At 37.5% G+C, this 27,446-nt stretch overlaps 1 protein-coding gene across 1 annotated transcript in view; it reads right to left on the reverse strand.

Annotated features, from left to right (window-relative positions):
- Positions 1–9,978: 9,978 nt before the first annotated feature.
- Positions 9,979–27,446, reverse strand: part of PDZD8 (PDZ domain containing 8) — a 32,638-nt gene continuing 15,170 nt past the window's right edge. Inside the window, exons 2-4 of the mRNA XM_010714768.3 lie at positions 25,606–25,728; positions 20,695–20,797; positions 9,979–11,108 (exon numbers count right to left, since the gene is read on the reverse strand). Of these exons, the coding sequence (XP_010713070.1) occupies positions 11,097–11,108; positions 20,695–20,797; positions 25,606–25,728 (238 nt within the window). The 3' untranslated portion in view covers positions 9,979–11,096. The remainder of the gene's footprint in view (positions 11,109–20,694; positions 20,798–25,605; positions 25,729–27,446) is intronic.

The raw sequence follows: 27,446 nt of genomic DNA on the forward strand, positions 1-27,446 counted from the left end.
AAAAAAAAGAAAACCAGCAGCATCTTTGTGCACCCAATATGGCTGTGTTATACCTCAAATAAAACATAAGCAGCAAGAAAAATGCAAGATCTACAGGAAACTGGAATATCAGAAGCTATAAGTCAGGTAAATGACAGAGCAGGTATTAGAGAATTGCTGATAATGAAAGGACGATTATTACAAAGGAAACTTGCTTTAAGGGAGAAAAATTAACAACAGTGTTTCAGAGAAACAAGTTTTAAAAATTAGCTACATCAGATTGAATCAGATTTATTTTGATTTAATAGATGCTAGTTCCTGCAAACTTTCCACTGCAGTTGCTTCAAATAAGGTGCAAGATCAAGTAGATAAAATGACATGCTTGTTAGTGAAAGACAGGCAAAGTAATTTATATTGGAAGTGTCAGAACTGAATTATGTTATACAATTTGGGTATGTATTTTTAATTAAAGTAAGCATTCCCCAGACCCTTTACGATAACATCAGATGCTGTGGAACACGAATGACTACCTCAGAGTTGAAGAGTAAGTAATTTCCTCAGTGTTTTATTATTCAAGTACAAAAATGAGAAGGTAGACAAGATTACCACTCACTTTAAAATTAATAAAACTGATGCACAGCTGTGGATGCCTGACTTTTCGAGAACAAAATATACAAGCATTGATTTCACGCTAAAGGCTTCAGTTCATTTATAGGCATAAGTGCATATAAAGAACCAATGTGGGGCATAACTCCTCCAATACTTTGTTTTGTAGTGGAAGTACACTCTGGAAATGCTCAGAGAATTTTGTTGTGTCTCATAGCCTCACCCTACCTTAGTCTCCTCATTTTGAAAGCCTAAGAGATGTTCGTGAAAATCATCTTTAAACACATCGATACTGAACTTCACAGCAAGTGAATAAGAATACAGAAATTTATAGCTGAATGTTTGGATGATTGTTCAAATAGGATGCAGATTTAATCTCCAAATGCCTCCTAAAAATGGTTTGAAAGTGTTTGCAAATGTAAAGGGATGATGAACATGTCTCTCATAGGCATCTGCCTACATACTACAGATACAAGTGTGATGCCATCTCGTTTACTATTTGCTTCCAAAACTTCATTTATGTACTTTCTAGATACAGGGGTAAAAATATCATCAACAATACATCATAGTAATGAGACCACAGTAAGTTAGCATTAGATAAAACACTTTCATTTTGAGTTTCTAAGATGACATAATAATGTACATCAAAAAATATGGACAATAATTTTGAACACCAAGAAATGCTTCATCACTTAAACACTATACAAGAAATCTTATCTTACTGATTTACATCAACTAATGATTAATACTTCTACAAATGTTTTTTGCTCATTATCAGTGGTATCTAACATGCTGCATATGTCACTGACACATCACTTTCTATGCTGTATTGCAGATAGAAAACTCAACTTCTTCCAACTCATGAGTTACTACAAAGTATCTTGTGTATTCTTGGAAGGATGCTCTAATGTGTTCGGGGAAAAAAGTAGAGTTAAAATGTCTACAGTGTGCCTATGAAGTATTACAGAGATCCCTTCACATTGTGAGGCAAGGAAGGAATATTTCATGTCAAAACATAACATTAAAGAACAAAACTGGGAAGCAGTTGCTTCTATTCAGGAGACTCATATTTATACTATTAAAAAAAGTTTCTGGTATATAATCTGTCAAATATGGACTTTTACATTCCTGCTTTTTCAACCCTATAATGACAGATTTTGATAATATGACCTACATGGGGAATTGACTGCTAGCTTAATTATATGGGCTAGATCAGACAGTGAAAGGAAACAGGGATCAAACTCATGAAACATTCCCCAGAAACACCAGATTCAGAAGAAAAAAAGGCAATGTTCTGAATGTTCAGAGAGGATTTCAATCTAAGCACGAACTGTCTGATGTGGATATTGACCAAGGAATCCATGATGACAGACTCTAATTTCCCAGGCATAGAGACAACTCTCAACAATAGAAAGAGAAGAAAGTTTGCTGAGCATTTGAGAGTTAGCCTTGTTTTATGAATGCTTAAATAGCTCAGTAATCAATACAGTATGTATTGATCATCAACAATTACAACCTAGGTTCACTGCTATCACGTCTTACGTGCCTATAAATGTACTGATATACACAGGCTGGAACTGCCAAGTGATCCTCTGGGTAGTAATCCATTCTAACATACAGCAAAACAAATACAAAATTCAGTACAACACAATTGAGCAGCACACAGGAACTGCACAGCCATTTCAAACTGTTCACTTGTCTGCCTTTCTAAGCTGTGACCAGTTCCAGCAGTCAACTTGTCCTATGCATGACCTGTACTCCACTTCTTCATTTCTTCTCCCCTCCACTCAGAGCAGTTTATATATTTGAAGGCAAACAGCTTTGCTTTCAAAAGGATCAGCACCTCTGCTGGTATCTGGAAATGCCCAGGGAACAAAAAGCTCTTCCCATCTCCCATGACTATGCCATAGAACGAATACACTGGCATTAATTGTGTTAACCTGTATTCTGATACTGATACAGCTGCACAGGAGGAATTAGCCCACTCTACAGACTGTATTTAGATTTAGTACAGGGTAACTTGTCACTGGCCTGAGTTATTCAGGTATATCAATATCACAGTCCTGTACAGCAGCATGGCCCTACTTTCAATTGCTTTGACAGAGTGGATCTAAGATCTTACTGTTTTCTTTTCCTCTTTCTCTTCTTGACCATTTCAAATATCCTTAAGTGTAACACAGAATTTTATCCAAGCTGCTAAGAATAGTATCAGTCACAGAAAACAGGTATCAGTTGCCTGCCAGAATTAATAGCTAACTGATTAATGGACATCTCTGACTGAACAAATCTCCGGAAATACAAAGAGGTCAGAAGTGATGATGGAAAATTCTGCAAAGTGAAAATGTTTAGGCAAAGTGAAAGCACTGCCTGAAAAATAAGAGTTTCAGATCAAGTCATTTATAGTGGAAGCAATTTTCATGGGACAATTTCCTATGAACAGATGCAATTTTAAATAAAGTATGTGCCACGGTAAAACAAAAAACCAAAACAAAAAAAAAAAACAACATTATCAATAAAGAAATCTGTACAGCAAATGTGTCACAAAGAGAGATGGAGGTTACTAGCAGTGGAATCATTGCACAACAGTAGCCAGTTTTGCTTTTTGTGGAGCATCAGAAACAACTGAAAGAGTTCTCATGGCGATAGAAACAGTGGAAAAGCGCCTTTGCTGGTAATTCTTCTGGCTCTGCAAATCACAGCCCGTGCACATGGATAGATACACAATTACATCAAACTAAGGCTGCAACGCAGTCCACATTTTTCTTTAGGGAAGAAGATACATTTATTCATTTATTTATTTACTAGTCCTGTGATGTAGAAAGCCAGTGGGCATCACTATTTTTCATTCTACATCACCCCTTTTAAATTGTGACTGTTATGCACGTGTCTAACTCCACCATCACACACTATTTGTCTGCAATCACAGTGACAATTCACAACACTGACGTTAAACAGCTGCATGCCTACCCAACGAGCACCGAAAACACTGGTCACCAGCAAGGAACAGAACAAGCTAGGTACTGCACAAAGCAAAGAGCTACGTGCTATTTTCCACCAGCTCTTGTGATGCATTGCAGGTACTCTTTTCCTGAACCAACACTAACCTGTACTTGCTGATCGCACAAGGAAGCAGGCTACGTGACATGCAAACTGTGAGCTGTTCAGTCAATTATGTACTTGCTGAGGCGTTCTCACTAAACAGTAATTGCACGAGCTGAATGGAGGAGTTAAAGACAAACAAGGAGTTGGAAAACCTGCATTTAACTTGGAAGTGGCAGAGGCAGGTACAATGCTGACTTTTGGTTTTATGCGCAGAGCTTTTTTGGAGAGTAATTTTGTACAAACACCGACGTAGCTCTTCTCGAAGTGCTCTGGCTCACTGACATCCTTTTACTCGTTATTAAACCCAACTGTGGTGTCTTCCTTTGGCCGAGAAAAAAAATAGATAAGATTGATTTCTCCAAATCTTGCACCAGCATTCATGCCTTTGATAGAAAAAAGGCTTCCTCCGGTGTTACCTCAGGATGACTCAGTTACATGAGTACTTTGTAAAAGTTTTGAGCAGGCTAACAACAAACACTGAAATAAGCTTACTGAAAGTGCTTGTTAAAGAACAAGATTATTACTCACACTGCATGCAAGACAGAATCAATAGAAAGTTTACCTTCCTTATGGCTTCTTTGCGTAAATTGGTTTAAATGATTGCACTGCAAATTACAGATACGTGAGATTAATGAGAACATAGAAGTGTTTGGTGCTTTGAGTACACGCACAGAAGGAAAAGGTCTAGGGTTTTGTTCATCACTCCAGAGGTGGAGGAAAAAAAACAAAAAAACACATTCAAGTAAATAATATTAGAAGGAAGTCCCTACAGCAGTTAGTAAATACTTTTGCTTGTATTAAAACTAACTAGTCCTTATCAAACAATTTAATTAATCTTCATGTAATAAAGACAAATTATTAGAACATCGGGTAGAATTTTTCATAATGGAATCAATAGGCACCATGCAGAGCTTTCTGCTTCACACAAATACACTGCCTGCCTGTTGCAGCTAACAGCATCAATCTGATTACTGATGTGGATACTGCCATCAAAATTAAAAATATGGAAAAGTTATTACCCACTGTCTGTACAGTCATCACAGATGGCAGTTTCTATGGAAATTAAATCTACAACGCTGCTTTCTAACACGTACAAATCTTAACTCTAAGTTCTCACAAAAGGGCCCAAAAGTTTTTAAAAGGCTTAAAAATTACATTTGTGAAGGAAAAACATTGAGAATGAATGAGCACATTATTTATAAGTTCATTTTATTCTGGAGCAGAGTTTTCTTTTCAATAACAGTAATTGCAGACACTCACATCTGGAGTACAGCTCACTCTCATAAGATAGCAGAAGCTTCATAAATACTTCTCACCTGGGAGTCTTCACCAAAACCCACAGGTTCACAGCAGGAGCAGAATTGCTGCCAAAACTGCCCTGAGGAAGAGCTGGGTGCTGCAGGGCAGCAGCAGCTTGCTCAGCCAGCCCCGGGACAGACCAGGGCTCTGCCATCCCTGCTACCAGGCTCCAGCACTCGTGCCTTCAGCTGTAAAGGGGTTCTGACACCAGGCTTCGTGGCAAAAGGGAGGAAGTCAAGCAGTATTATTTGACTTACTAAAAGTCTGATATTTAAGCAGTTACTGACCCAAGAGAGTAAAAAGATGTAAAAACTCAGTCTTACCAGCAGACTATTGCATTTTCTGGTAACACAAGTTACACCCTTGTAACAGTAACATAGCCTAAGCAACAGTGACCTGACACGTATCTGGAACCAACGCACACAGACAATTTAAAATAATAGAAGACTTGAGGAAATTACAGCTGGTGATTTCTACACCCTGTACTCACATCACCTTCTTGACAACTGCTACATTTCCCGTCAATATTAACAAATCCCTAAATGGCTATTACAGCAAAATGCAAACCAACATCCCATATGACCTGATCATTTTTCAGGCTCCCACATTCCTGCAGAAGTGTCTGAACCCAAAAGAACTAAAGGAGACACGGTAATGTGACTTATCATTATAACAACTCTTCAGAGGTTAAACAGAGGGTCCATCTGGATCAAAACTGAATTCTGGTTACATATGTTGTCCCCAGCCCTCTGTTACCTGGTAAAACCAGATCAGCTTACCGCAGAAATTCTACAGTGCCAACACCAGAAAAGCTGGGGATCTGTATCCAGCCTGTGCTGAACAATTACTGCAGGACAACCAAGCTTTTGTGTATCATAATCTTCCTCTAAGTAGAACAGAATCCAAATCACACTTACTGCAAACTTAATTAAGTTCTAGACAAAACACTGCAGTATAAACATAACTAAATAAACAGTAAAGATTTCCAGGACCATACATCTATTTCTGGTTATTTTGTTGAACACATCACGTCAAATCAATTTGTTTATGGTTATAGGGCACAAGTTGCTGGCAGGCAGCAAAATAGGAGCTCACTGTCACATCTAATTAGTGGCACCAAGACAACAGCACACCTACATGCCACATTTTCATACTGTTACCATTCATCACTTAGGAAAATTGCCACAGCTATAAACTGAAAAGGTCTTCACACCAAGTCAAATACTGACAATTCTCTGTGAAAAAGAAATCAATACTTAGCTATATTTGTTTTGCACTTGAAACATTTCCTGAATTTTCCTCCTCCCAAACACACAAAAATCACTTCCCAGTCTATCAAAAGAATGATTCAGAAACTGAACACTGGCTGCAAACAGAATCAACACGCTAGCAAACTATGGAGCCGAACTTCTAGCGCTTCAAAGATCCAAAGGGCTGAAGTTTTCATGTTGTATTTTTCTCTCCATGGAAACAATGGGATCATATCTACTTCCCTGTGGATAGATATCACATTGGCAAGAAAATAGAACTAGGATAACTAATTTAGGCAATTACAAGGCCAATTACAATGGATGCCCACCTGAACAATCCTAAACAAAGAAAAGAAATAATAATTAAAACATTCGACTTTGTCACAATTCTTGCAGAAATCTCTACCTTAACTTACCCAGCCTCTGAAGGTAGCAAAGCATGTGAATTCACAAGAAATACAAAAAGACAAACAAAAAAAGCCACACACATTTGAGACACCGTAGTGTCACTGAAGCATGCAGAAGTGCCAAAATAAATAGTCAGGTTTAAAAACTTTTCATTTTCACCACAACTTCCCATACTTTGGTTTTATGCACTCTTATTTTTAAATTAACAACAGATCTGATAGCTAGTGAAATATATAAGAAAAATACCTGGCAGATTTCATAACACATTATCATCCTATTTCAATTTCCCATCCTATTTCAATTTCCCCTTCTCTCCTGTGACACCAGAAAGAAGGCTTGTTTGGGGTTGTCATGAATTAGCTCAACAGAAGAATTTACAACTCATTCCCCATTCAATTTAGAAAACGAACAAAGATTTATCCAATACCACAGGGTGCTTGAGAAAGACGTGTCTTCAAAAAAATATTTTTAACAAGGGGCAGAGAAGACTGTGAAACACACATGCATTACAAGATATACTTAGGGACAGCTTTTTTAAAAAAAAAAAAAGTATTAAAGTGGTAATAATTATTTTTTCTTTATGGTACTTCAATAGAATCTGCATGAAAACAATTTTTTAAATTTTTTTTGAGTTATGTATCAATATTTCAGACTTATTCACTTCAGTGAGCTTTATCAAATGAATAAGACACTGAAATCACACTGAACAAGTTGATGAAGACATCCTGTGCAAAAAATAATTTAGTATTACTGATTTACAATATACTAAAAAGTATTTAGTATGAGTCTATAGTACTATACTTCCATGACCATCACTGAAAGTCTGCTGGCTGACAAAGACAAGCCAGCAGTGCTGCTTGCATGTGGAAGAGAGCGAATGCGGGGCCCTCGGCAGCCGAAGACTGCAACTCTACCAAATGCTGCACTGTGATTTAAGAGCTCTCTGAAAACTCACCTGAGAAAGATTCACTTTCATAAACAGTGCACCCAGTACTATAGATTCCAAGTCTGTTTCTTATTTAAACTGGTACTGGAAAAGTACTGTTTTAAAAGTTAGTTGTCAATAAAGTGGAGTGTGCACTGAAAACAGAGTTAGTAAAGTACGTAGAAGTTTAGTTTAAGCACAAGTTAAAAATACATATATATATATATATGTATATATATATATATACAATAAAAACATTCTACGTACAATGAAGCCATAAACAAGTGCATTTTCTGACCATAAGAACAAGCTAAGTTAAAATCTTGATAATAAGAATAGGATCTGAATACCTACAGATTACAGAATTAGAGTCTCATAGAAAAACAAGTGTGAAGCGTGATGAAGGATGAAATTGTTTATGGTAATAAAGTAAATAAAGTAAAAGAGGTGAAATACAGTAAGAACATTAGGATGCAAAACTACAAACTTACTCAATAAGTTGCTCTCAATTCTTAATAGTCACTTCATTCTTTGGTGTATTTCACGAGAGCAAGAGATGCATTAACTCAAGAAAATGTTCAATCTCTGAAACATTCTTGAAAGCTGAAGTAAAATGTAGTGAGGAAATTATTTTTAGTCATATATTGGGGGTGGGGAAGGGTAAAACCACCACATCTATGGAACAGAGGAAAAGGAAAACAGGGAGAGAAGATAATTAGCCTATACTGGAGAACTGCTGCCTGCATGTCCACATGTGAGGTACCGTGGCAAATTCCCATAGCTTCACTGCTGCAGACTTCTGGTTATTAAAATTATTTACACAAACTACTTAAAAAGCCATACTTGCATTTTTAGATATCTATTTGTGCAGCATGTTATACTGCAGTAATGACTGTCATGCAAATATTACAATCTAGTCTGACAGAGAAAGGTATAAAGAATTCTTTGTTTGTGAGACATACAATTCGGGAAGATAAAATTGTCAGTGTGGTGCTTTTTTTCTTCTTTAATTTTAAACTTAGAAGTTTGCTAGCCTTCAGTGTCAGAAAATCCTAATAAATAAACGTGTTTCCATCACGCACAGCTTGCCCTTCTTCCTGAACTCTAGAAGTTTGAAAAAAAAGCCTTTTGTTTTACATACTTGAATACCATTGGAAGAAGAGTCCCAGAAGATAATTAAAACTGAAAGAATTCTACACTAAGTCACACAAATACCAAAATGGATTTCATTTCGGTATTATCAGGATTTTTTTTTTTTTGCCATTTTGAGAGAAGACCATACTTTTGAGTTGAACTGGAAACAGTATTTTGCATATGTTGGCTTGGTGGTTTGGCAATATCAACAGATCTCTCTGGTCCACTTCATTATTTTTTGAACTCATGAAAGAGTGTATTCAGTCTTCTTCCAGTGCATCTACAGGTTTGCAGTCCCAGCTGGCCAAACAAAATCCAAAATGAAACTAATCTTTGTAAAAAGCAAATTGCGTGATCCTAGCTAGAAACACGTTCTTTACTATATGGTAAGCGTGGTTTACTTTCATTCCACTTATTAGACCTAAGAGAATACTGCTTCAGTGACCTTTTACAAATTTGTTTCCTCCTAGCAGCTTTAAGTTCAGGAATTAATTACAAGCCTTGGTTACCTCAATCATATGTAGCCAAGATTGTGGTTCCAAATACACTTCTACAGATCAGTTGGCAAGGATCTCACCATCTTCGCTCACAACAGCGGCCAACAGTTCATTCCTCGTTATTACAAACATATTTTCAGAAAATGTTATTTGAGATTCTTCTTCAACAGCTAAAACTTCAAAACTATTGTGGAAGTAGAAACATTTATCAAAGCAGGCAAAAATAAAATTGTTGAAAAATATTCTTTGTTCAGATATTGTCTGCAAGGAATGTAAATCCATCATAGATGTTCCCATGCTTTGGCCAAACATCCCCTGTAGCCAGACTGTGGAAATGAAATAAACAAGAACATCATATATTTATTATTTCCTCTGGTTTGCTGAGAGTATTTGGGCTAGAACTGCCTCCTGCCTGGACTATCTAAAACACAAAGAAATATTACTCTGAGTCTATCAGTACAGAAGTACTCCTAGACTGGTCTCAAGTAAAAAGAGTGGTTTAGTCTAAAGTAGTCTAAATGAATTCAATAGCCCTGCTGTGACCTGGAAGGACCAGGTTACCTCTTGAGGTCTGTTCCACTCCACATTACCCTGGCTCTAGTCTAAAAACCAGACACACTGTTACACTGTTCAGCTAGAGTTTAGTCTTTTTTGGAACTATATATTTATATATTAATAGATTTATATATTAATATTAATATATTAAACAGCAGAAATACTGACTACAGCAGAAAAATTGACTTAATTTCAGGTAGTTATGTATATGTAATTGCTATAGTCAGTATATCTGCTGTTTAATGTTCTTGATAGTATAATTACAAGTATCTTTGAGTTTCTATAACCTATAGATAATATGTACATTAACTAGGTACATTAAAAGATTCCACACTAGCCAAATATTTACAGCTGCTGTACTCCCATGACCTTACTGCTGCTGTGACTTTGGTGGTTATTTTATCCTTGTTAGATGTCCTTTGGTCTGTTCATGCAGCTATTTATCATCACACCTGGTCTCCTGCACCACATTAATAGGTATTATTTGCTCTCCCTTAATACTGCACCCCTTTCTTTTAATAATTAACAGATACTACATCCCTAAGTACTGCTTAGAGAACTCCCTAGTATCTCGAGTATTTTCCTTACTGGAAAGTTTCAAAGAAACTCTAAAGATTTTCCTGAGCCATTTATTTTTGCTGACTGACAAGAGTGCTCGACCAACAGAAGTCTTACAACTACCCTCTAAAGCCACCTCCCAGTTGAACATACAGTGTAGTATATTACTCCCAACACATCCTACCCTATTACTCTAGCACAGAATTTTCCTCGGGTCAAAACTGTGCCTGAACTCTTGCTTTTTCGCACCCTATGTTAAGTCACTCTTAAAACAAACTATCAGCAATCAACAAAAACTCTTAGCTCTCCCTTACTCTTCTGTATTTTTAAGTAGAACAGCAAAACTAAGTAAACTCAAGCACTGGGCTTCACTCCTTCATAGTAATGCAACAGGTCAAAAACTTCCAAAGTAAATATAACTGCTTTGTTTTAGACATCACATGAAACAAGGTCACCTAGACAGAACACATTCACCTGCATGTCATCACTACCGGCTCCTTTTCCATTTTGAGCTATTATGTGGGATTTGAGTTATAAGTTTAAGATCTATTCCCTCTTGCCCACAGTCCTTTTTTTCCATCCCCTCAACTACTTACCGTACACAGCTGGAGCACTCCAAGTTTTTTCTCCCATGCTGATTTGCAAACTGCTTTCTTTCTACAATCTTTACTGTAAAGGACTTCAGCATCAACCTCACTGCACGATCTAAATCCACGGACAAGCAACTTACCTTACTGCCTCCCCACAGGACCAAGTTTTACCCATGCCTCCAATGCACTTCCATTACGTACTATGCTATTAACGAAAAAGAAGGGAAAAACTGGATAACCTTTAACAAGTAAACCTCAGCAAGATGGCAACAATATAAATCTATGGTTTTTCAACTCATTCAAGAGACAAAAGAGATAGCAGCAGCAAACTGCCAGCATGGAATTTGCAATTTAAGAGTTATTTAAAGCACATGTCTGCATTTGCTTTTTATCTCAGATCAGGTGTGTGCTTAGAGGTTGAGCTTCCCATGGCCTCTGCTCCCTGAACTGTGATTTGCATCACAAAGGGCTCCTCCAACCCAACATGCACTGCAGCCAGGCAAACTTAAACCCCACCATGCTCTGCTGCTTGTGGTCAGCCTCATTTATGGTCTATAAACAGGTCTCAAATTCAAACTTCTGAGTAAAAGAACATTATACACCATCTATTAGCATCCCTGTCACAGACTTCACCTCGTATCCCCTAACAACAGGTTACATAGCTCAAATGTATGTTGACTCCACATTTCACAGAAGCACCAAGTGACTGAACATTAATTTATAATTTTACTAAGTTACTTGTTATGCAGGTAACTTATTCTATTATTGAACTCTTACTGTGTATGTGCATTTTTGTTTCTACTTATCCACAAATTTCCATCAGCTTTGAGACCAACGGAAATCATCAGTTTTAAGGGGAGGCTAGAGAAGATTACAATGCTTGGCTGTATTAGGAAGTTGTGAACACTGTATTCCTAAGCTTACTTAGGATGTAATTCATAGTTATGTAAGTATTTTGAGTTTACAAGCTGCTGTACAGCCTGTTCTTGCTTTACTCCCACAGATGTGTGATTTAACTACCTGTGAACCCAGAACCAAATTTCTGCAATTGCTCTGCTAACCACCATCTTTACATTTCTTGACACTCTCCTACAAGATTAGAGCTGTAAGTTTAAATGAGTCCCAGATAAGTCCAGGCCAATGTCTCATGAGTCAAATTATTGCAACAATCTACATTTTTAAACATGTGGTCAATCTGCTATCCAAAAAATTTAACTGAAGAACAACTGATACTTTTGATTTTTTATATATACACACACACATACACATACACACTCCAACATATATTAAATGCGTGTACACATACATTTGTTAAAAGTATGTGTGTACATAAAACATGCATATACATAATTATATTCGGATACAAAAAAATGGTTTTGTAACTAAAAGCAATTAAAAATTCAAGCTTTCTGGATGTCCAGCCTCAGATTTCTAGAGGCTTTTTTGGGGGTTGTTTTCTTCCTTCAGCTAAAGAAAATATATAGTTTCAATTAACATCAAATGCATCTGAGGGTGTGCAGACATTATATTTGTTAAAAGCTAAGCACCTAAAAATGGAAACAGATGACGTTAGTAAAGGTCTGAAGATACTGACTTTTGCTTAAGATATCTGTAAAGACATCATAGTTCAAAGAGTCTATTTATCTTACCTAAAATTTAATGGAGCCAGCCTTTTAATAGCCTGCATTAAGAGAAATGCTCCATTTTTCAAAACGATGACTCACTTCTGATTAGTTCCGATGCATAGGTGTCCTTTGCAGAGTATCAGGCTGCTCTATCTAACCTTCGTACACTGGAATGACCTTTTAGTCATTTTATTTGCGTGATGGGAAGCAGCAATTGCATTTCTGATCCTCAAGGCTTTTGCAGGGCAACTGCTATGCTGCCCACCCATATTACTTTCTCATTTCTGTCTGCCATAGATATAGAGCCTTTGGAGAACACATACCACATCCGCATTACAAAATGCCTGCTCAGGCTTTTTTTCCACCATTATCAAAAGTACTTTAAAAATAGTAATCCTTAAGTAAAAGGGAGAAGAACCACTTGTGTACTATTAATCAGAGCATGCACTTTTGCCCTCAAAAGCAGATTTCTCCCCTGTTATTCTTAGGATAGTATGGTTAGGTTGCAGTTGGACTTGATGATCTTTTGAGATCTTTTCCAACCTGAGCAATTCTAAGAATCATAGAATCAATGACAGAAAACAACCACAGTATTGTAACTAATGAGAACAATAATGGCAACGTGTACTCCAAACACCATCCTCATTCAATGTGTGACCTCCAGATGCTGAGCCTGAAAGACCTGTAAAAGACTTAACACCAAGAGACAAGCATCTAATTTCTGCGTTGGCTTGTGATTAGAGGGAAAAAGAACAAAAAAATGAATAGTCAATTTGAGATAATGTTCAGAGAAATAATTACAGCATTCCAGAAAGGTGAGACACAACCCATGTAACAACACAGCACCTCGAGTCCAAGAATTTGAACTACTTAACTCATTTGACTTCATAAAGATAGCAACTTGACATAAGACTGTACTCAGAATAAGGAATTCCTCCCACAAAATTAAAGGCTTTCTTTGCAGTCATTCAGTAGTTTATAGCCCTGTATTTTGACACTTCAACCACAATTTCAGACCACTACACATCAACTGTCTGTGGGGTATGAACATTCATTTTCCTTCTGTGGAAGGACATCAAGTACCTATATTAAAGAATAGTAGGTTCTTCAGTGAAATCTTTAATTCTGTAATTATTGTACTATATATAATTAATTAAATGCCAATTAATTAAATAAGGATATTTTCCAAAACATTCATTCAAATTTCTTCCTGGCATTTAGCCTGATTATACTCATTTAATCTAATGTAATTTTTATATTTACACCAACTACAACAGCAGTGAGAATCAGACCTAAGTACTGAGATTTTGTCTACTAACGAGTACTTTAAGAACATGTTAATATGGTCTACATATAAAACAGTCAAGAAGATTTGAATACCATATCTCAAACTCATTAGAACAGAAGGTTTAGCTGCTGAAATCCAGACAGGAACACAGATGTACAAGGACATTACTAGGTAAGAAATCTGAATTATACAGAGAACCAGAGAAGAGGTTGATGCTCATCACTACTTTAAATCAATATAAATTGCTGTGCTTATGCACATCACCCTTCTAAGTGTACAACACTTAGACCAAAGTAGATGAGCAAAAAGAAGTACAGCCTTAAGTCACATACCCACCAACCAGACTCTAGCCTATGTCTAACACTTCAATTGTTACTGATGGATAGTCACATCCCTACTGTAAGTTAGAGACTCTCCAAATTAAAGACTCAGTTCTATGAATCATTTCCAGGAATCCTGACAGGCAAAAAATTGCTTGAGAGAACAACTTCACACAAATTGTCACATTTTAAATTGATAAAGTTTCAATATTATGTCTCTCAGTTTATGTCTTGGATATGAAACACTTGGTCACTCTGTCAGTTGGTAAAAGAAACTCCATATAATAATTCCATTTAAAGTCAATAAAGTTTTTCTTTTTCCCCCCCATGTGTTTCAGAGGCAAAGAATTGAGTCTGAATATACCAAAGTGAGAAAGAACACTTGGGATGAATGTGATGCCAGTAAAAGATCTAACTTCTAAAAAAATAAAAGATTTTTGAAAATGCACATCAGACTTCTGGAGTTTAGAAGCCATGTATCCAACATAATATCACCACACCCCAAAGCCAAACACCTACTTTTGGGCATTATGACCCTCATGAAGAACTTGCACAGATGATTCACTTGTAAAAGAGCATTTCAAAGGGAGGAGAGCCCTGAACCTTCCACCCCCATCCCTCCCTCTCCATTGTAGCCACATGCAGCAACCAGCAGCACAGCTGCTGGCTCCATGGCTGCAGAACTTCACAACAGGACATAACTACATAGTTTAGAAAGTCATTCCCAAAACGTACTAAATTGCCCAGAAACCACTTTGTTTACTCTGGTCAATGAAACATTGTTATCTCTCTTACAATAGGCCACACTGTTTACACAAACAAAGTTAGCTCTCATGCATCAGCCATCTATTTATTTAGCAAGTCAGCTATCACTGTAAATCAACTTCTTTGCAAACAAGAAACACAGCTGCTGCAAAACCTACTTAAAACTCCTTCCCACATCCAATATTTTGAGCAGGTGAGAAGAATAAAGAAGTAAATCAGCACAGAGCATCAGTGATGCACTACAGCATGGTGCCTGGCTTGTATTTTGCAAGCATTCTTAACAAAAAGAGATCATGCTGTACTTCCTTCATAGTTGTTTATTTTAAATGTGAAGTTGCACAATAAGAAAAGCTTACACTTTCTACTCTACCTAGATACTATCTAAAGGATATAGAAGATATGAAAGTAAAAATGAGAGAATACATACTAGAGATTGGGAATTGCGTGAGTAACCTCTAAGGAAAAAGTGAAAATGAACATTAAATGCTAAAATGAATACTGCTTATCAGGTCAGTAATAAGCATTGAAAGAACAAAAGAACTAATCCCCGATGAAACTCAAAAGTTTTATGTGCATTCTGTAATAATGTGGAAGGAGGGCAGCACTTTGTTTTACTTTGTAATCCTTTTTCCTAATATTTTAAATGTGAAAGCCAGAAAAATCAGACTCATAGCAGGCTATCAGAAGCCACCGCAGAATAACAAGTGCTCTGAGGAAAGCTCACAATTTCAAGCACAGCCATGGGGAGAAAGAAGGTGCATATATGGAATGTTACAGACTTGGATGCAGTTGATGCTTTTTACTGCAGCAAGCTGTGGAGCACTCTGCTTTTTCAATCAGGATATGCATGCCCAAGAAGATGGTGTGCGTATCTCCTGAATGATTTTTATTTATTTTTATACAAGCAGGCAGTACTAGGTCACACTGTGACTGCGGCAGTAGCACCTTGTTCTAGACCACCTGAATACACGTGCACCAAAAAAGTGATTTTGTTTGCTTTTGTTTTAAAGTTCATAGAATCATACAATCGCTCAGGTTGGAAAAGACCTTGAAGATCATTGAGTTCAACCACAGCCTAACCGTACTACCCTAACTCTAACAACCTCCACTAAATCATGTCCCTGAGCACCACATCCAAACGGTTTTTAAACACATCCAGGGATGGTGATTCAACCACCTCCCTGGGGAGCCTATTCCAGTGCTAAACAACCCTTTCTGTAAAGAAGTTCTTCCTGATATCCAACCTAAACTTACCCTGGCACAACTTGAGGCCATTTCTCCTCATCCTGTCACCAGTGAGAAGAGATCAACCCCGCCCTCGCTGTAAGCACCTTTCAGGTTCTGGAAGAGAGCAATAAGGTCTCCCCTCAGCCTCCTTTTCCCCAGTCTGAACAGCCCCAGTTCCTTCAGTCCCTCCTCATAGGGCATATTCTCCAAGCCCTTCACAAGCCTTGTTCTCCAGCACCTGAATGTCCCTTCTGTAGTGAGGTGCCCAAAACTGAACACAGCACTCGAGGTGACGTCTCACCAGTGCTGAGTACAGGGCAGGATGTCTTCCCTAGTCCTGCTCACCACAGCATTCCTGATAGAAGCCAGGATGCCATTGGCCTTCTTGGCCACCTGGACACACTGCTGGCTTATGTATTCAGCTGACTGTCCATCAGTACACCAAGCCCTCTTTCCATCAGGCTGCTTTCCAGCCACTCTTCCCCAAGCCTGTAGGGCTGTCTGAGGTTGTTGTGACCAAAATGCAGGACCTGACACTTGGCTCTCACTACAGAAGGTCTCATTAAATCACAAAGAAGCAGAAGTGCTCTGAGGCCTCCAGTCAAAAAAGCTTAAATGTTTGGGTGAACCAGAAAAAAATCCTGATGGCCTTCAAGTTTATTTGAAAGATGGATTATAGAACATTATGTAAGGCACAAATCTCAGAACTATTCCCCATTGAATTTACAAATATTATCGAATTTTACAAGATCATGAATTTTCATAAAAAGTGACATTTTGAAAAAGCTTCCCTTGCTTTAATCCTCCTCCTTTCTTTTGATAGGATTAAATGCTGAAATGGCAGACTGTTAAACAAGCAGACCGAAATGCCAACTGTGAGGCATTTAATTCTGTGTATTTACAAATTAACGTTTCACAGTTGCTTCAAAATTTGACATTATTGTTGAGTATCCTCAGGCAACTCATTTCAGAAGGTGCTGAATTTGATTTACATTATTACGCATTTTATATTTATGTGTCACTACAGGAATACCTTTAGTGTCCCATAAACCTTGATAAAGCAAGTTTAGTTTTATGAAAGACTGAGAAATATCCCTTTTGTTTTTATTAAAATGTACCAACCAGCCTGCCTAAAGCAGTTTCACAAGTTACCACTGTATTCACGTGTAGAAGCCCATAGCTGCCAGAATCACCTCCCACAAACAGCAAAGACTGTGGTCCGTGTATTATGTGGACATACAAACTCAGAACGTACTGAGAAGCAGATGGCACTGCCCTTACCCTCAGTTACTTCGGTGCTGACCTCTGAACGTACACAGAAAAGAGCAAGTGGGATTTGAAAAAATATTATTAAAAAAAAACCACACAGATAAAACCCCAATCAAAGTACCCTCCCACCCACACTTGCTGCCTTTAAGACAACAGAAGCGTGCACGTTCCTGTAGTGCAACCTGAAGGAGCCTGTTACTTTGAAATCAGAATTTAAGACATATTCCCTCGTATCTGTCTTAGATTATCTAGCTTCATTATTTCACAATCGACAGCAATTATCTTATGCTTCTGAATTTCTATTGCAAAAACAAAGCAAAAAAATACCCAACAATACATAGAACAGATACATTTCATCTTGCAGTCCAGAACCTTCCCTCTATCACTCTACATTATCAGAAACAATAAAACTTTTTTTTTTCCCCAGTCTGTAAGTGCTGGCTAGTATTTAGATGCACACATAAGTACACTTTTAGCTGTGGAACACCTGTCTAGTAATCCAGTGCTGCTAATGCTGTCTAATGACTATATCCTATCCATAAATAATTGTCCCATAGCAATGCAGTGATTAAAGTTAATTCCAGCAGCAACACTACTAATTGAAGTATTTAAGAATGTTTACGTGTCACACGGGAATGTGCCAAATCATTTCTCTGAAGTTTTATTGGTATTTCAGACTGATTTGGTAAATAGCTTAGAAGAAACATCTTTGAATTACAACAGATACTTCAGTAATCGTCCAGATACGTTCACTAACACAGCACTTCTTTTTCAAAAGCAATTTTGACATCTGCTAATATCCCACAAATAATGGATAAGATTAAAGTCTCACCAAGATTATGATGAAGTATTAAACCTGTCTAATCTTTTATCACTACTACTAGTATAATAAAAAGAATGAAAATGCCAATAAGTGCAGAAAGTTAGGAGAATTTTCCTCAGGAAATTTGTAGAATGCTGTCTGCCTCAATGAATGTATTCTCATGCCTATATGATACTACAACAAAGCAAACGTTTAAATCAGAACTGAACTATTTTTCACTTCAACTTAGTCTATCATTTCTCCTCCGTAATTTCTGATATTCATTTTAACAGCTTCATCTCAATTAATTATTGCAGACATGTCAATTAAAAGGAGGATTTAATGTGAGAAAGACTTCACACAGTTGCAATTTCTCAGAAAAGTCAGTTCCAAACCTAAGCACGTTTGCAACATTTCTAATTCTATTGAGGGACTTGGCAATTCTATTGCTATCCAGCAAAGTCTCCTAATATTTTTTAACTTAACTTGCATATTTGAACTGATTTTCTAAGGAAAAGAGACCCCCATGATTGTATTAAACATGATAAATAGAAGTTGCATAGCAAACTGGCTTTGCAAGGTGCTAACTTTTAGTTTCAGTATTCAACCATAATCAAGATCTTTAGAACCAGGATCCTAAAGTTAGTTTACCTCTTCAGTAGCATAAAGTTCAAGGTGGTTGAACACAATGAGTTCCCCACACTGACAGTGCAGCTACAGGTCCAGCAGCTCACACCAAGGAGCCACTGCTCTCAGCAGGCGGTGATGGGACAGCAGAGGACACAGCTACTCAAACTTCCTTACATCTCAAGTCATAATTCTTAAGAATGGAAAACTTGAAAGCCTGTCATTTCGTTTCAGGTGCTCAAACAACGTCAGCCCAAGTACTTTTCTGCGGTTTTAAACGTGTCTTTCCGCCTACCACCAGTTTAGTTCTACTGCCATCTGCTGTCACAAACACACCAATGCCACATTGCCCGCTAACGAGAGCGAAGAACACGGTCTGAAATTGCTCTGGCACAGATGCTAACATGCAGCAAATGAGCTCAGGGAGCTAACACACTAATTCACAGCCAAACAGCCCTCACAGTGCCAGGAGCTGGTATAGATGGAGATAGCTCTAGGAACTACCACTGTTTTCTGTGATGTTTGGCTGCCAAACCAGGCTCTTAAAACTTCCTCAGAAGTTTCTCTGCCTGCGTGCCAACTACTGGCTTCCTCCCTGCTTGTGCCTTCCCTGCCCACCTCCTGCATGCTGTACTCAGAAAGGTGCTTGCAACGGATGCTCAAGGTGGCTAAAAGAGCTAGAGTGAGTCTCTGGTCAACCACTCACATTGTTCACTTGACTGAAAATACAGTAGCTAGGACAATGGGAAGCAATTGTCTTTCTGATGCTCAGACATAGGGATAACAGTATAAGTAAGCTGAGAACAAGTTTCACAGCTGTTGTCACAAGGAGTTTTAAAAGCAACACAAAATGGAATTTAATCACAGAGATTGAAGAGATATTCCAGATTCTGGCTGCTCCAGCCAGAAAACAACGCTGAACTCTAGAACTGCAGTCAAATATAATGCACAGAGCTTAAGAGAGCTGAACTCAGACAGTAGAAGATAAAATGCATAACACTGATTTTCATTCCAGTGATTTCTTTTTATCAAGCCAGTTGTTAAGATGAAGTCTTTGTAAAGCTTCTGTTGTTTTCAGTAGGCACAATACTTACTCTGCTCAGCCTAAGTTCAGTTTGATAACTACCACAATATCTCTGATGTGAAACATTAAGGCTCTCATATATTGCACCTCTTGTTTTGAAGAAGAGAGGCAATGTCATTCCTCCCACATATGCAAAAGAAATGTATTTTGTAGGTTGTGTGCTGCTAAATTCATGTTATCAAGCATGATAATAAAAGATTAACTTACAATACCACTAATAATACTATGTCCTATATTTGCACAGTTTTAAAAGTATTTTTCTTTAGCAGACATGGTAGGATTCATATGCTCTAGAAAAAGTTAGAGATACATAGCAATTCCCTCCACATTTTGTCAAAATGTAGACGAAAGCAGGAAATTGGTGATGAATTACCCTTTGAGCACATATCTTCAGTACTCAAGTCAGAAAGGAATACACTACTGCATAATGAAAGACAGGTGAACCTCTACACATTGCCTCACCCAAATGCAACAGGTCTACAAATGCACATTTTAAACTGTTTGCTCTAATGCGGATAACAATTGAAAATGTGCTTGAAACCTAATTTGCATATATTAATTATCAAGCACAGTTGTGATAACTGAGCATGATGCTATCCATACACGTCAAATTGACAGTCAAAAAAATATGGATTAAAAAGAAAACAACATGTTTTCAGTTCAGTTGTGTTTTCAGTGTTTTCTTCCTGCTACATCACCCATTTGACTGCCCAGAAGACACACTGTCTAAACAACGTAAGACCATAAGACACACTGCAACATACAAAGATTATATCCATTTTACCGTTTTAATAGAACTCCTTGATTTTTCTTCCCAAATACTACTGCTCAGCTCCATTGTGCAATGAACATTTGTTTCCTTTTCATAGGATCCAAATATAAATAACCTGAAACAGAAAAGCCTGTAGTAAGAATTGTAACACTATTACACAGCCCAGATATCATGCTAAAGTCACTGTTCTTCCCTTATCCACCCCCTGTGCACTGTTTTCTGTATGCACAAACACAAGCCCACGTAAGCAATTCACAAAAGGCAAGGCACTGCCACCCTCTAGTGGAAGAATTCTATATGTGCCGTAAATCATTTCAAAATTTTAGCTAGGACTTCTGTTTTCTTAAACGTTCAGTTGGAAGATGAGTACTTTCCTAGACAATGACAACTTATAAATAAACATAGCAACTTGAGTCCTAGACTGACAGCATACAACTGCTTTTCTTGGTTTGGAAGCGTGTTACTGTAGTATTAAAGTCACTGTTTATTTGTGTCTGTTTTGCTGAATTAGAATCCTCTCCTATCTGCAATTCTTTTGATACACTCATAACAAGCAGAAGAGGTTTTTTATGCATCATACACTATTCCAGAAGGCTACAAAGCCTTTCAGTTGGATACCAGTACTACAAAATGGGGAAAGAAACAAACAATGGCTTTTAGGATTCATAAGAGCACTTAACTTATACACAGTTTTATCTCACAGTAGCTGGAATTGGATAAATATTTTGGAATAAAAACAAACAAATTACATTCTTTCAAGGGAGCTGTTTTTCTATAAACTTTGACAGTTTCTAAGCAATCAGCCAAAGTATCTTATTTGTGATTGAGATACTTTTATCTGTTTTATACATCTCTTTAGATGATGGAGATGAAAACTGAGAAAACCATACCAGTTCTCTGTTTGTGCTCTTAAATAATGTTTCTAGGTTAAGTAGGCAGGATCAAAGAGTGCATAGACTTCCAGATGTGGAAATGTGTTAATATTTTTATAATTAAGTAAAATAATTGAAAGCAAACATAACCAACAACTAGAATTGGTGAAATCAAACTAATCCCAAGGTAAAGCATCTCTCTGTCTACAATAGCTCTCTAACATGCGTTGCAGCAAAGGGAATTAAGTATTCCTTTTGTATATCTCTCTACAAAGTATTTGTTTAACTGCTTGGATGTGAATAAGTGTGTAGGCAAAATGATAGTTGAGGATCCTTGCTGTTGCTCAACTTTCCACACTTGCACTGGGCTTGTACCCAGCACGCTTGGTGTACAAAGCATCAGATGTTTGTGGCTCAGTGTTAGTCCCTGCATCCTTAATACCAACCTCAGATGTGAAGTTGGCACACTTGCCCATTCTCTACTGAAACACTACAAAGAACAGATGTCAACCTTATTTCCAGATTGGCTCTCAGCACTTGTTTATCTAAATACCACTGGATCAATTACAGTAAATAGAGATTTTTTTTCTCAGACCAAACTGATTAAGAATTGTCTCTCGACAAGACTAAGTTTGTTCAAGGTTACTTAAACTGACCAAATCCCATCTTTTTTGCTTATTTCAAAGCCATCCCCTGCAACCCTCCATGGATGTTCTGTTCTGTTTTTAGCAGCTGCTTTTAAGTAACGCACTTTTTCTTCTGTGCCTACACCACAATGAGTCTCTCATTTCTACCAGCCACTTCATTCAAGTTTTTCCACAGCTGGTCACTGGCTGCATTCATTTTTTCTGGTCTCCAAACTTCAGAGGAGACAGGCAGAGGACAGAGATGACATTAGGCTGCCAACACCCCACTTGAAGAAATGTATCACAGGCGAGCAAAAATACTTCCTTCATTTCTAATGAGCAGTACTGTCCATGGATGCTTCATGCTGGAGTTTGGAATCCAATTTCCATATTCAGGAAGACAAAGGGGAAATTTTAACTGCTTTGACAGTAAGGAAGTTTTTGTTTTAATAACATTTCTACTAGCATGCAAGCAGAGGTACTGTGTTCTTTAATGCAACCACAGAAAAAGATAAAGATTGTCCCACAGCACACCCAGAACTACAGCATATTGAACTGATATCTATACCTCACAGACATAAGATTCGTAAATGTGTCTGAAAGGGTTTAAGAAAGATGTTCTGATACAAATTTTGTAGCTTTCTTTAGTTACAATGAATCAATAAGGATATGTGATTAAATTGCCACTTAGTTAATATAAATGCTCATTTTAATAGCTCACATTATGGCATAGTTTTATTAGAGTTGATAGATTTTTTTAGACTTCCTCCACAGATAATCTCAAAAAAAAGAAAAAACTTATATGGGACATGTCGCTTTGTCCTTCTCTTTCCCTAAAATATTGTAACTGTTGGTCTGATTTCTTTCCTCTTTCATAGAATGACCTTTACTGTCAGGATGCAAAAGGTTTTTACCTGCTGATAACGTTTTTGCAGTGAATGATTTCTGAGAGTTAATGGGAATGAACGCACTGCAACCACAAAAACACGTTTTCAGCAGATCAGGCAAAGATTGTATTTCTTATTTATGCCAGTTGAGGCCATTCTTTCCTTAATTTTGCATTAAGATGCAGAAAAAAAACAATCTTTAAAATGACAACTGCACTTTTCTAATTTCAAGTATTTGGTTCTGTGAAGAAAAAATAAAATTAAGCCAGATCTGTCTAATATAGGAAGAGTGCAAATTGTGCCATCACGATAGTGTCACCACTGCTGTTCAAGATTTAACTGTTAAGCATGAGAACAGAAACTGACCTACTCCTCCATGCAGTGATTGACATAAAGCTTCTGTCATTCATGTTTGTCACTGTTACAATATGGAGAAAGGATATAAAAGCCTTCTGAGGCATTGAGCAAAAAAATGGAAAAAAATTCAGAAGTCAGAGAGATGTTATTCTGGAAGTGAGAAGACTGTCAAGACCAAAAACTGTCAGGTAACAGTTAAACTGTTCTAAACAGAACAGCTTAGAAGTTCTCATTAGCAAAGAGTGACTGGGCTTCTATGAGCTCATTCATATAGAACCTATAGTACAGGCCCCTTGGGGCACTCTGCCTGTGACAGAAGGTGCTCTTGAAGATTCAGTGACCTCAGAGCACCTTCACCTGAAGAACTGAAGTCAGGGAAAAGCAAACACTGGTCAGTAGCAAGGTACAAGGCTCACTTTAAGTCTCTGAAGACAAAAATCCCAAAAAAATGTGCAAAGGTCCCAGTGGCAGATGGGGGAAAAAACCCTTTGTGTGCTTGCATACAGTGCTGCTCAGTAAAAGAACCCTTCCCAACAGTCCCAGACAACTTTCACACACGGTGATTATGAAAAAGGGAAATTCTGACCGTTACATTTATGCGCATTTTGTATTTCTTCCTTTACTTCCAAAATCTTTTACATGCCTTTCAGCTCACAAATATCTTCAGCTACAAAGTAAGGAAGAGATATGCTTCCAGGGGCATTCTACAGATCACAGCTGTAGAAGCTTAATTTCAAAGAAGGATGGACACTTGGAAGATCTGAGGAATTACAAAAGGACCAAAAGACAGACATCTAGATTGAGATGTGTCTGCTCAAGCGTGTGTCTAGAAATTCCAAGCAGCATAAAAGAGTCAGATTAAATCAGACCTGAAGCTTAAAAGGCCTGACAAGCCAGCAACTGCATCCTCTCTCTGCCATCTGATAAGCATCTGTGACAGCTGAAAATACTGAAAGGTCATATGATGATGTCAAACTGAACAATCTGGCTTCTAGAAGGTAACGGAAAGAAAGAAAACATCACTGATATGCTGGCAATGTTACACAGCATTTCATATTCAGGAAAGACAAAGTACTTAAAAGTGACTTTCCAAAGTCAAAACAACTGCACAGAGCTCAAAAGTAGTTATTTTGAGTCCTATCAGAATAAAAACAAGCACACTACTGGATTGAAATTAGAGACTGCCTGTGAAGAGGTTGAGATCCCTTACTCGGTATGGGTGAAGAGGAACAGTTCTTAGCAGCCAAGGAATGTACCAAGTCATTTAGAATTACTGACTTGCTCATAGAGAACATATCACAAAGCTTGGAACTCAGGTAAGCAGAAATTGTTTCTAAAAAAGTGTTAAAGATCACTGCTGTGCCCCACACAGTTCTTTGAAGTATAACACTTTCTAGAAATAAGCTTGTTTTGAATGGTAAGTAGCACTGATAAAAGCCATTATTACAGCAAATACAGTTCCAACATAGTTGTACAAGGCTACAGAAGAAAAAAAAAAGGCACGCTAAATGGAACTCACATGGTAATATAACTAATGAAGAGTTAAAAATAACACCAGCATAAACCAGTGTTTAGTTCATAAGGAGCAGAATGGCACAAGGATAGATCAAAGCCTAAGCACTACTAAGATAAGATCTAACACAAACCAGGAACTAAGAGGTCTGACAAAAACAAACAAAACAAGAAGCCTGCACTCTTGGTCCAGTTTTAAAGAGAACAGTTTTCTCTTCAGTAAAGAAAGAAAATAGATTTTGTTCGTTTCCATTATTTTGTTCAGTGGAAAGGCAGTAAGTTATGCTTCATGAAAGTTATTTGGATCAAAGCAAAACCGAATGAAACAATTATTCCCCTGTGCTTACAGCACAATACAATAGGATAATTACAACATTTAGACTGTCCTGAAAGAGATTCATAATTAGGTGTGCCAAACTAGAAGAAAACAGGAGCCTCTAACTAGACTAAATTCATAAAAAATCAAAATCTATTTGTATGCACACAGTGAAGAAGTGCCTCAAACTTGCAGCAAATTCCATTTGTTCATTTTTATTTTCAAAATATATTTCTAACTGGAGTTCAATCATTACACCAAAGATGCCACTTCTTGAATCAGTACAGCTATCATTACTATGATTAAGAAGCATATTTGCTTAATAAAGATAAGCAAAAGACCACAATAGATACCTTGTACATTCAATTAATGTGACTTTTAGTCGACCTTCTGTCAGTGGTAAATCCTGTATACAGAGGTCTCGATCTTCATACTCATCAGGTGACGACACTTGAAATGGAAAGAAAGGCTTGTACCTGAAAAATGCAGAAGAGAATTCAAATTACATAAACCAGATTAACACACATGTTATGAAGTGGCAACGGGATCGAAAAGAACCTTTAATACTCCACAAGAGAAAAACTGCTGTTCCTGCATATTTATTGCTCAAAAGGAATAAAACGTTAATAAAAATTTCTGAAGCACAAGACTAGAGAACGTGTAAAGAACCTTCACTGCAATATGTAATCTGAGTTACATTTACTAGCACTGACTATTCTGAGAACAAGGCAAATCCCACAGAACACGTTCAGGACTGCAAATGTTACGATACGAGAGTCCTTTTTGTACAAAATGCCTTAACAGGTCTTTATTCTAAGTTCATCAATAGCAAAAACCATCACTGTTTTCAAAGGTGAAAAAAATATTGAGATACTAAACCCTAAATTGTTTCAGTGTTAATGCAATGAGTGAAGAATCCTAAAAGAGCAGCACAGTTTAGTTACGCAGATCAGCGCTTCTTTCATTCTGTGAAAAGCATGTAACTGTTCTTTTCTTCCCATCTCCTGGAACTACAATGAAAACACAGGAAACGTTTTGTTGTTTTTTTTTTTTTCCCTTGAGCCTTATTTCCCTCATCACTGCACGCGACTCTTATGGAAAGCAGTACGTGTTCAAAACGCTTAAGGTTTTACAAGCACTGTCTCACCACACAATTTGCTCTTTCTGAGCAGAGTATGCTGATTTCTGAGCACAGCCTTCCCTTCTCACTTGCCCCTGCTCCAGCACGGGACACGGACAGCATCCAAGGGCAGGCAGCAAGGGCTTGTCCTTGGAAACAGAAAAATATTATGGAATCTGCTGCACTAGTTACATGAAGCATTTGAGAAAGCACTCCTAGGGAATTTCTTCTTTCCATTTTGACTTAGTGCTAATTTCCTACCACTTTCTAGTGCTTGGTTTTCCATTCTATCACTGACACAGCCTTCCAGTATTTCTGCAGAGATGACTTGCAAATAGCAATGTAGGAACATCGCTGCCTGCAGGATGTATCTGCTATTTCATAAGAAAGAAGTCTTTCACAAACACTGTTTGCTTAGCCATCAGAAGCATCTGCTTGTCACATTCAGAGATCACAATATGTTCAGGAAACAGTCACACGGATCTGAAGTGGAGTCTCAGAAATTCAAATAAATCACAAAGTGCCCTTTGACGGTCGACACTCTTCAGGAGGGAGCCCAGCACTCTGGTTCAGAGTGCTTCAGTTCTGTACCAGCACCAGCCTCAGAGAGCCATGAGAGAGACATTTCTTTTGTTCTCCTCGTAAATAAGTCCATCTTAACACAACCATTTGTTTTTATATATCCAATTCAATTTCTAGCTTTAATTTCATTCCAAGTTTCTCTCTCATTAGCTTCTCCAGAAAGAAGGCAGCTTTAAAGTTGGACAATTCAAAACACTCTGATTTTAAAACTTTATACAATTATTTTGTGTGAAAAAATACGAAGCACTTAGATCACAGTGGCTATGGTTTAGATTTCAGTGTACCATAACCTACCAGCCCCAAATACTCCGTATGTGTTTTCTATTTGGTTTGATATGCTACTTAATAATTCTAGAACTTCAAGGTAAAGTTATAAACAAATAGTAATAACTAGAAAAAAGAGAAAAATACCACCACCATTCCCACTCTACAAACTGGAAGAAGCATTGCTGCTGTGGCATCTCCAACACAAGTTGAACCCCAGCACAACCC

Source organism: Meleagris gallopavo, chromosome 8, assembly GCF_000146605.3.
Source record: "Meleagris gallopavo isolate NT-WF06-2002-E0010 breed Aviagen turkey brand Nicholas breeding stock chromosome 8, Turkey_5.1, whole genome shotgun sequence".
NCBI lineage: Eukaryota > Metazoa > Chordata > Aves > Galliformes > Phasianidae > Meleagris > Meleagris gallopavo.